Source organism: Thalassophryne amazonica, chromosome 4, assembly GCF_902500255.1.
Source record: "Thalassophryne amazonica chromosome 4, fThaAma1.1, whole genome shotgun sequence".
Lineage (NCBI taxonomy): Eukaryota > Metazoa > Chordata > Actinopteri > Batrachoidiformes > Batrachoididae > Thalassophryne > Thalassophryne amazonica.
The window spans coordinates 76,088,801-76,100,808 of record NC_047106.1 but is presented as its reverse complement, the minus strand read 5'-3'; the positions used below and the strand labels follow the sequence as shown (position 1 = coordinate 76,100,808).

Here is a 12,008-nt window from a genome sequence, read left to right as displayed (position 1 = left end):
CGATTTTCTATTTCAGGCAGCACGGTGGATTAGTGGTTAGCATTGTTGCCTCACATCGAGAAGGTCATGGGTTCAATTCCTGTGGCCTTTCTGTGTGGAGTTTGCATGTTCTCCCCGTGTTTGCGTGGGTTTCCTCCGGGTGCTCCGGTTTCCTCCCACATCCAAAGACATGCGGGTTAGGTGGATTGCAATCTTTACAGTTGTCCTTAGATGTGTGTGTGGGTGTGTCTGTGTTTGTTTGTCTGTTTGTGGCCCTGCGACAGACTTGCGTCCTGTCCTGGGTGTACCCCGCCTCACACCCTATGACTGCTGGGATAGGCTCCAGCCCCGGCGACCCTTAATTGGACTAAGCGGTAGAAGACGAATGAATGAATGAATTTTCTGTTTCTTCCTCTCTTAAAACTGAAAAGTTACAAGGATGAGTGGCATAATATCTGGAAATGTAAACAAGATGTCCAGTTGCTTTAGATTCAATTTATAGATATTCAATCACATCTTCACTGTCGTGTAATTCCTTGTCAAATCTTGCGTGCCTTGGAAATGTCACATAATAAAAGCTCAGTGCTAGCTAGCCTGTCTAAATCCTTTGATCAAGGCAGATAATTTTTTTTTTTTTTGGGCATGGATCTTAAAATAATGTATTCTGAACAAGTATTTGAACAGGATCTGTATGAAGGACACTAGAGAGTGTGTTGTCATCATTCTTCATAGTCAGACATAATGTCCTCTCTGCTGCTATGACACAGGTTTGTGAGTGATCGAAATACATGGGACATCTACAGACAGTTCCTCTGGGGACCTGCCCTACTCATCACGCCTGCCCTTGACAAAGTATGCAAATACAAATTTATATGTCAATTATTTTAAAATAACTGTGCATTATTTAGCATGAATTAAAATACCACAGCTGTAACTAAGAAACTAATAATACATAGTTTCATGGATAATTGTCAGTTTATGTTCCAATGTCTATTTGTCTCTGATGTTGTTGTTGGTTTACTATTATTGTGTTTGACAGGGAGTCACAAATGTGAATGGCTACATCCCTTTTGCACGCTGGTTTGACTATCACACAGTGAGTTCATATAAGCAACATGCACAAAAACAAAACAAAGATAACTATGAATCAGAACTTTAATATACAACAATTAGGTTGTGCATAATGCATCACAGAAGTCCTGTATTATTGATGGAAACACCCTGACACGCTCATTCACACTTGATTTCACACAGTATGATGATAAAATTAGTGACACAGGCTTACATTTATACATTTGACCAGCTGATTTGTACATACAGTACCTGCTATGGTAGAAAGGAACACCACCACATAAAGAGTAGATGGGAACAGTTGCAAGATTTGTACCCAATCGATCCAGGCAAATTATGTGATCTATATTGTCACACATAGGCCGTCTGCACACGTCTGTATTCTATTTAATCCTGTCCCATTGTTTCTGGTAAAGTTCAACACCAACTGCTGGCAAGAGCTCCGAAATTTGAACATCATCAGTGTTGATCAGATTTGCAGGAAGACGAAAGCCTCAACAAACAAATTAAATAAAGGATTTAAATTGTGTTTTGTGATATATATACACAGCTACAAAGTTAAAAAACAAAAATGAACTGATTAAGTAAAGTTAGCTACCATCAAATACTAGCTTCCTGCCATGTTTCTTATTATATGTTTCATCCAGTTAATTTCTCTACAACATTATAACTAAACTAAATTAAAATCTGTCATGCAACATTAACTGTTAACTACTTGCTGCCACTAACATGCTGTTTGACCACAGACAAAAGCTAAAATAAATTAGATGCTTACACATTAATATTCAATAATGACTAGATGGTATATATATTTTTTCTTCCCATCTCTGGTGGAAGAATTCACATTATTTTCAAAAGTGAATCTGTATCCAGACCTGAAGGTGGATTGTCTTGAATGACTGAGTCATGGTTAAACACTATTTTATGAAAAATGATAATGTCAAAGGAATAACAAAGAAAAAAGAGAAGCACTGAGACATAAAGCATGAACATTAAAGCACACAAAGACAATTATTACGCATAATTTTTGCTAAAATGATAATGGATTTAGAATTCAACAACTGCAGCTCGAGCAACGACATAAACAATCACTCCATCTTTTTGTAGTTAGAGGAATTCCCATTTGTGAGGCAGTATCATAAACCCAAAGAAAATTCAACAATCTTTTTTAAAAAGCAGACAATGTAATGATTGAAATCAATGGTTGACTTCATTTAATTTGTCTCCTCAGTGCTTAACACTAGTGCAGAAGGGACTAAGAGAGTGAACTGAGATATCCTGGCAGAAAGAAGTCTACAAAGAATTCAGTGAATGTAATAAATTAGTGAAATGTTTCAAATGTAACTTTTGCAAGTGTCTCGTATTTTACTGCATGTTTCATAGTTTATTGGAACACAAATGTCAATTTCCCTCAAATAAATGGTTGAATGAGGTGATATTGCTGTACTGCATGCAACACTCTTGCTACATGATCACTAAAATAAAGTAAAATAGGCCATAAAATGTGCCTTTCAAGACTAAATGTAGCTAACCAAGAACAAATATGTATAATTTAAATGTGGATTTACAATGATCCATAGAGCATTTCAGGAGGCATATATTCCACAAAAAGGAGCATTATAGGAAAAAAAAATCACTGTAATCTCCTCCCTTTTTCTTTTCACCTTTGGAGTACAGAGTCAGGAGCAACACAAAACACAGGAAAGTACACAAGGCTTCAGAACTTCTACACAATAAGAGGAAACACTACATTTTCAGTATATCCAAGCTCTACTCTCATAGAGCCATTGAGCAAAAGCTGAAATCAGAGCTCTGTAGCTAGATATCCTTGTCCTGGATGAAACTCTAACAGGTGCCTTTTTAACCATTTTAAAGAAAGTAAAACATTTCAGTAATTAGTGGTGTAATGGACTGCAGTTAATCCATGATATGTGCGAAGCACTGCAAAAATTTAACTGAAAAGTTTATTTATTATTATTATTTTATTTAATCTTTTTGTAATACAGATTTCATGTCATTGTGAGTTGTTTGTAAAGTAATAATTGTGTGAATATCTATGCAGAATTGTAATGAAATCAAAGCAGTTGTGGGTTCATGTGAATGTGGGCCACACTTTGGACTGGATACATTTTTTTAAGTCATGGATCAGATAATTTTTCAGATCAGCCCAATAATAAATAAATAAATACAACAAAATAAACTGTAAAATTTGTTTTCTAATTTTAAAAGTAATTGAATAAGAAAGGACATGTGACTTTAGGACATGTGATCATGAATGAAAACAAGGTGTCACATATTTTTGCACAATATTTTAAAATAAAACAGTTAATGTTGATACTAAATTGCAACCTCAACAGTATTGGTCAATAAAAAATGCTTTGGTCAATATCATAAAAAGTAGAAAAATAAGAAATCTAATCCATGTATATGACTTCTAATTATTTGTTTCAAATGATTAACTGGTGAGAGGGTAAGAATAATAATTTATTTAAAACCCTTTCAGGATGAATACATTCATCCTACCCACTCAGAATTAATTCAGCAGTAGTCCTGCTGAACAAATGCTCTGAAAAAAACAAAAACAAAAAAAACTTATTTTCCAGAGTTGTGGACTTTCAGCCACCTTAGCTGCTCAGTGCTTCAAGCAAGATGCTCAGTTCAGCAGGCTCAGACTGTACAAAGAAAAGACGATGGACACTTTGTACTCAAATTCTTAAATTTTTGACAGATTCTTTCTGCCTGCTGTCTGCCTGCTGTCTGTTTGTGCATGTGCAGCTACAGGCTGCAGCAGTGCTCAAGAGCTATATTCCTTTCTCTAAAACTGATTTTACTGCAACAGCATTAAAATTAATGCTGTTGTCAAGTCACAATGTCAAGTCACCATGACACAAATCACACTTGTGTAAACTTTGCAACTAATCACCAGTTCTTTTTCATGCCAAAGCATTTGGGAGAGAAGTTCTTATGGACCATAAATCAACTATGAACTGATACACCACTAAGTGAATTGAGTATGTTAAAAGTAGACAGCCTCTGGCACTTTGCACTCAGCTCAGTGCAAGCTCAACGCACATCAGTGTCCAAGCACAAAAAGAAAATCTCAGTCCAAAATATCAGGAGCTGATGACTGAGTTTGAGGTCCATATCTTTCCCTGCCATTCTGAGCTGACCACATGTAGGAGCATGGTGGCTGGGAGTCAAATGAGATCTGAAAACAAGAAAAAAAAAAAGTTTTCACAGCTTTTTCCAAGTGGCGTTTCTGCTCAGTAGGATTCAGGAATGCAGCCAGGCAACAGCAATCAGATGTGATGCACCAAGCTGAGACAAGTACCTCATTACCTAGCAAGGGTGTTCAAGTTTATTATAAAATCTTATGCATTGGACATCGTTGTTTCATTCATGGCCATGGACAAAAGTGTCTTGTTTTCATTGTTGTTTAATAAATGGAAAGCCATATTTGTCTCCCTTTTTAATTGGAAAAATGATCCTCTCTGTCACAAAAAAACTGTGATCCAGTCTGAGACACGAAATCTGTAATCCATTGAACCCCAAACAGTAATCAAATTTTGATTAAACAAATGCATGAATCAGTGTCACTGCATCACAAGTCATTCTAAATTTGTGTAATGTGCACATGAGGCATGGCTTTTTTTTATCATTTCTCCACTACTCAAAACAAAAGAGAAGGCGTCAATGATTGCATCAAGATTTGTAACTGTTTCAGTATGATGAAACACACAAGCATCAAGTGGTAGTGTTGATTTATTGTATGAATGCCTTAGCCCAGCTGGGCCGATGACAAATATGTCAGTGCAAACATAACAAACTGGATGGCATCCAGTTTATCAAACCAAAATGCAAAATGAGAGACCCTAAAAGCATTGAATCAATAGTTTTGATGAAAAGAAAAAAAAATAATAAATAATTAATGATATGAAGATGGTATTTATTATAATTACTCTGTTTTTATAGGGCAAAGAAATTCAAGTGCGTGGACAAATGTTCACTATGCCAACGCCTCTGGACTATATCAACCTTCATGTCAGAGGAGGATATATCTTACCCTGGCAGAAACCAGAGAACAACACATACTACAGGTAAATCTAGAAACACAAAGTACACACAAACATAAAAATGCTAATTCACAGATGCAGAGAGCAATCAACAACCTCTGTGTGTGTGTGTGCGCGGACATTGTTTCTTCAAAGTGCATTATTGCTGAACTTCTGGTTGTAGTCAATAATGTAGCTACAGTATGGTGTGCATCTGGAGACTTCAAATGAATAACGCTCACAGCTTACTACCTTCCCAGCTTACATACACTCAACAAAAACTGGAGAGGAAAAATCTCAGTCAACTATTTCACAGTTGTGTTTCTTCTTTGTCTCCTTCTTCTTTTGGCTACTCCCGTTAGGGGTCGCCACAGCAGATTAATTGTTTCCATGTCACCCTGTCCTCTGAATCTTCCTTTGTCACACCATCCACATACCTCCTCTTTGGCCTCCCTTTGTCTCCAAACCGTCCCACCTGAGCTGTCCCTCTGATATGTTCATTCCTAATCCTGTCCATCCTCATCACTCCCAAATATAATCTCAACATCTTCAGCTCTGCCACCTCCAGCTCTGCCTCCTGTCTTTTTGTTAGTGCCACCATCTCTAAGCCGTACAACATAGGTGGTCTCACTACTGTGTTGTGAACTTTCCCCTTCACTCTTGCTGATACTCTTTCAGAATCAAAATCAGAATTTCTTTATTGCCCTGTAAAGGGATATTAGTGTTGCAGCAAGAGCAAACAAAAGACAAGGTACACAATGACAATAATATGACAATATTAACAGTGAAAATAATTAAAAGTCTAAAATCAGACATAATAAAAACAATACAATATTAAAAAGCACCACACACATACACAAAATCACTATCAAATGTTCAATCCAGAAATTCATGCCAAAACTGAAAAAAAAAAACTACAAAGTATTGAAAAAGTGCAAAGTGTGGATGTGCAAATAAGCAATAGTAGTGCAAGAAAAACAAAAGCATCTAAGGGTTAATTGCCATTAAGTAATAAAATTGCACTGGGGATAATCGAGACCTGAAATATTTTAGTCCTGCTCATAGGAGCCCTAAAACGACAGCCTTTTTTCAGTGGATGATTAGGACAATCCAGAATAGCATTAGCCTTACTTTGGTGACAGATCACTCCTGCCAGTTGTCTTCACCTACTCCACCCTGCCTGCACTCTTTTCTTCACCTCTCTACCACACTCTCCATTACTTTGGACAGTTGACCCCAAGTATTTAAACTCAAGTACTTTCACCAGCTCTACTCTTTGTACTTCCACTGGGCTTCCTCTCTTTCACACACACACACTCACTGACTTTCATTACCCTCCACTCCAGAGCATATCTCCACATTTTCAGGCTAGACTTAACCTGCTCTCTACTCTCACTACAGACCAGAATGTCATCTGCAAACATCATAGTCCAGACTCCTGTCTGATCTTATCTATCAACCTGTCCCTCACATTGCAAACAAGAAAGGTCTCAGAGCTGATCCTTGGTGTCATCCCACCTCTGCCTTGAATGACTCTGTCATGCCTACTGTGCCCCTCACCGCTGTCACACTATCCTTGTACATATTTTACCCTCTACCCTCACATACTTCTCTGCAACTCCAGACTTCATCATACAATACCACAACTCTTCTCTTGGCACCCTCTCATAAGCTTTCTCCTCTCCATCATGTCAACCAGCTCTCTCCCTTTCCAGTAATCCTGACAACATTCAAAGTCCTGACTCTCACTTCCACCCTTCTAGTTTTCCTCTTCTCCTTCTGTCACTGAATGTGTTCCCCTCCTCTTCTTCTTTGAAGACTTTAAAACTTTAAGGGTACACCTTCTTCTACCCTCCTCATTTATCAGGCCTTGGGGCTGGCACTCAGAATGTACTGGCTGCCTACCTCATGTTCACAGTTGAGTCTAAAAAGTGTTATTTTAACACTGATGGTGTTAAACTGTGTATTGTTGAAGTTGTTTCATAGAGGTGATCATATAAATGTTTATTAAACTCTCTACTAGAATAATTTAACTCTCTGAAGATATTTTAACATTTTACAATTGTGTTTGAGAGCAGTGCTCCAACACCTTGCCTGGCCACAGCTTATTTTCAGACCAACATGTCCACTGTGTGTGCACGTATACTCATTTTGGCACAAGTGCACACTCAGTATTTGAAGAACATGAGCAAAGGCCATGCAAATGACAAGTGCATCATTTGTAAAATAGCAGTGACACAGCTTATACTGAAATTTCAGATTGAGGCACTCAAAGCAATACCATGTTTTTGGAGTATGAATCAAGTTTGTTTTTTAATGGTCCTTTGAGCTGTACTCTGGTGTGACTGATATACCAAAAGTATTGTATTTGTTATTAATAATAATAGCTATTTATGTGGGACTTCTTCAGAATCAAAGAATTAAACACAATGAACTCCAATAATAAAATAATAAATGGCAATAAGAAAAATACACTCCAACAATGCCCAAATACCCCAAATTAAAGAGTTAGATACTATAAAGTTAATATAGCAAGATGCAATTAATGTAATTTATACTCTGTGACTTATATCTTTTATTTTTCTTTAGCTTCAAAATGCATTTTTAGACAATTTTCACTTATACTCCGGTACCATTTATCCTATGTAATATATTGCGCCAAGGTCACATGTTCTGGAAAATGTGTTCCAGATTAAATTCAATATAAAATATTTAATTTTCTTAGACATTGTCCATCTGCTCATCAAATTTCATCAACATTCTCTTGCAATTTTTTTAGTTAAATTTTGCTGTATGCCAAATATTCTTCTTGTCTCAGTTCCAGAATATATTCTAAATCATCTCCAAAATGTAATCGCTTATTTTCCGTAACTTTATCTGTTCACCAAATTTCACTAAAATGTGTTCATTGCTCTGAGTTATCCTGCTAACAGAAAAACTTTTCCTGATATGAGACAAAAATATAACATACAATATATATGCACATGTGCCTCTCAGCTTCTTTAGGGAGGTGGCACCCAGGTGGACATTTGTACATATGAACAGGATCCCACGAAGATGAGGAGGAACTTAACTGGCGTGTAGCAGAGTCACGCTCTGAGCAGAGAGCTGAGGAGTTCCAAAGTGACATAGCTGTGCAGGTAGCCAGGAACCAGGAGCCAGGGCAGCATGGGAGCTGCGCAGGAATCTTCTGGAACACCAGGAAAGACAGTTCACTCTAATACGGGAATTAGAGGGGAGGCCAGGTTACCTGAAGTTTAGCTGCGGGAAGCTCTGGCGTATTAAGCACACAGTAGGAAGACATGGTCAAGGTCACACAGAGGCAATCAGGCTTTGTCCTCCTGGTAACGGTCTAGATCGTGGCTCTGGAAGCCCTGACAAAGTCTGGCAATGCTCACAAGTGTCTGGCAACTACTGAACAGAAAGTCAGGGTTTAAAGAGTCTGTCAATAATCAATCACTCATCTGATCCAGGTGTGAAATATAACTGAGGGGGCCATCTGGTGGAGTAACTAACACATGACACTGGTTAAAAGACAGAGTTAAAACCAGGATCCGGGGGAAATCCTGACAATTATGTCAAAACTACTTCAGGATTCTGACCAAATTTGCACCACAGATATTATTATTAGGCCATGGAATAGTCCATTGAATTTGGGTGGGGATCTGGATCTGGATCCAGATTCTGAATCAAGTTTCACTTTATAGGCTTTTAAAGATTCCGTGAAAACTACTTCACAGATTCTCACCAAATTTGCACCTTGGCAGACTCCATTAAATTTTGGAGGTAATCCTGATCTGGATTCTGGATCACATTTCAGTTTATAGGCTTTTAAGGATTACAGTATGTCAAAACTACTTCACAGATTCTTACCAAATGGATTCTTACCACATATACCCATTAGGCCATTGAAGATTTCACTGAATTCGGAAGGAGATCTGGATCCGGATCCAGATTCTGGATCAAGATTTCACTTTATATTGGCTTTGAAGAATTACGTCAAAACTACTTCATGGATTCTCACCAAATTTGCACCACAGATAGATATTAGGGCATGGAAGACTCCACTGAATTTTGGAGGCGATCCAGATCTGGATTCTGGCTCAGGATTTCACTTTATATAGACTTTGAAGGATTACGTCAAAACTACTTCACAGATTCTCACCAAATTTTCACCACAGACACATATTATGCCATGGAAGACTCCAATAAACATTGGAGGTGCTCTGGATCCAGATCCAGATTATGGATCAAGCTTCTGTCAGGGTTTGAGTTTATTTAGTTATCTGTGTTTATTTCTTTTCTCTGATTTGTTTGTTATTTTTCTTATTTCATTGTTTTTTGAATGTTTATTCTCTTGCTGGGTTTTTTTCTGCTTGGGTCTGCCTATCTCTATCTCTCTTGTCTGTCTCTTGGTTCTTGGTGGTGGGTGTTTCCCTTTCACTGACCACACCCTTGTTCTGGTGCTTTCCATGCATACCTGTTACTGATTTGCTGTTCATCACCTGGGGTTATATAAGATCACTTCCGTCATCAGGGTGTGTTAATTCTTTGCCCGTTTGTTGTGCCTTGTGCCTTCATTCCAGCTCTGTACCTGCATTCCATAGTCCTGCCTGCCTCATTGTGTGTTCCTGACCTCCAGCCTATTGCAATGACCACGCCTTTTTCCCTGATGATTTTTATACTGCTGCTTTTTCTGGACTGCCTACTCATGTACCGACCTCTGCTATCCAAACCAGTAAAGCCTTTTTTACAACCAGAGCTGTCTGTTTGAGCCATGCATTTTTGTCTAGCAATTCCTGACCATCCAGCCTGATAGCTTCACTTTGTAGGCTTTTAAGGATTTTGTCAAAACTACTTCAGGGATTCTCACCAAATTTGCACAGATAGATATTAGGGCATGAAAGTCTCCACTGAATTTTGGAGGTGATCTGAATCCAGATTGGCAAAAGTCAGAAATCTCTGATTGCTCTTGTTTTAAATTGAATGTTACCTATGCTGATTATTTTGTGTGTGAGAGAAAGAGAGACAGAAAGACAGACAGAGAAAGCATTAGAAGGCCACAGGTTTTTCAACAGTACTGATATCAGGTGAATCCCTACAGCACAAATGTTATGTTTGTCCTCAGAAGCAGGTATATATATAAACTGTACTTCAGCTAACTGCTATGAGCCATACACTTTTGTGTCTTTATTCAGCCGGCGTAATCCCTTGGGACTGATTGTTGCCCTGGGTGACAACGGAACTGCTCAAGGATCGTTCTTCTGGGATGATGGAGAAGGAATAGGTAAGTGGAGGTCAATATGCAGCATGTGTGAAGTGTACAGAAAGTTCAGTCCACCTGCATCACCGCCAAACAAACTAATTCCTCTCAATCATGCTATATTAATACATCTTAAAGGGCCATGCACCCAAATTCCTTCATCACAGATCAAGTGCATATTAGTGCCCTTTATTACCTCAGCCAGTGAAGATGGAGGAGGTCATGTTGTTGCCCCTGTTTGTTTGATTGTGAACAGCCTAGAGCCCACAATTTCTCATACATCATTATGAATTTTTACTGAAGATTCATATCCTGATAGGCAAGAACTGATCACATTTTCAAGGTCATAGGTTAAAGGTCAAAGCCAGGAAATATCTTGAAAATTGTAAAAATCTCTATCTTTAACATTGAACAAATATTAAACATTTCATACCTCTATCAAAAAAGATTGAATTTCTTTCATATTTGATAGAGTTTGATCTGGATCTGATCCAGATTACATATATATATATTTTTTGTCTATTTAAAATTAACATTGAAAACCCTATTTAATACATATTTTACATTATATCTTAATCAAACATGCACCAGTCTCTCTGATATTTGAAAGTGGTGTGAAGACTGGCACTCACTATCGCCTGACAAAATTTGATCCGGATTGTGGATTTTGTGAACATTTGAATTTAATATAGAAAAGTCCATTTGGTGTTCATTTTGCATTATATCTCAATCAAAAGTGCCCCAGTCACTCTCATTTTTTCTGTTCTGGATTCACCTACACCACCAAAATTGGATGGAGGTGACAATTTGATCCCTGTTTGTCTATCTTCCAGTTATCAGTCAGAAACCAAGTACCAATAAGTAATGACAAATTGTGCATAGGAGAGATAACCAATGTTCTGTGAAAATTATCTGGAAAAGAATTCAGAAACCGAAAAAGGTGAAAAAAACACAACATCACAAAAAACCTTTGATTCAAGTGCATGAAGTAAAGAAATACTCCTGACATTTGATCACATCTAATTTAGCTTATAAAAAGCCACTTCTAACACAATTTTGACATTGAAATTTTTTCCAAGGTAAAATTTTGTGGAATTGTTGACTAGTGGTGGCCGAGGTTTGCACTCTGTGAGCATGGTGCACTTGCCTAGTAATATATCCATGTTAGATGGTTTATGGTGCTTTTACTTGAACATTTCTGCCCTCCATATAGCGTCAGGTCCTGCTTCTGGCCGTATGGGTTCATGTGTCTCTGCAGTCCTGCATGTATTTGTCTGGTTGCCTTTATAATGGCCCTTACCGCATTCCCTTATTACCACTTGGTCTCCACTTGTTCCTGTGCTCTTGTGTTACATCATCAGTGTTTTCCTCAGGCTTACCTCTGCCAACGAAGTTTATGTTTTCACCCCTGTTTGTTTTCTGTTTGTTTGTTTGTTTATGAACAGCCTGGAGTCCACATTTTTTTTATATATATCGTTATGAAATATTTACTAGACATTCATATCCTGATAGCCAAGAACTGATTCAGTTTTCAAGGTAATAGGTAAAAATGTCAAAGTTAGGAAAAAATCTTGGAAAATTGGAAAAATCCCTATCTTTATCTCTTTTTTTTATCACTGAACAATTTTTTCAAAAATTCATAA

The 12,008-nt window shown here is 37.7% G+C and overlaps 1 protein-coding gene across 1 annotated transcript in view; it reads left to right on the top strand.

The window, feature by feature from the left end:
• si (sucrase-isomaltase (alpha-glucosidase)) overlaps positions 1-12,008 on the top strand; it is a 309,027-nt gene that overhangs the window by 281,991 nt on the left and 15,028 nt on the right. The window contains exons 40-43 of the mRNA XM_034168783.1: positions 747-831; positions 1,019-1,075; positions 5,023-5,147; positions 10,301-10,389. Coding sequence (XP_034024674.1) covers positions 747-831; positions 1,019-1,075; positions 5,023-5,147; positions 10,301-10,389 — 356 coding nt within the window. The remainder of the gene's footprint in view (positions 1-746; positions 832-1,018; positions 1,076-5,022; positions 5,148-10,300; positions 10,390-12,008) is intronic.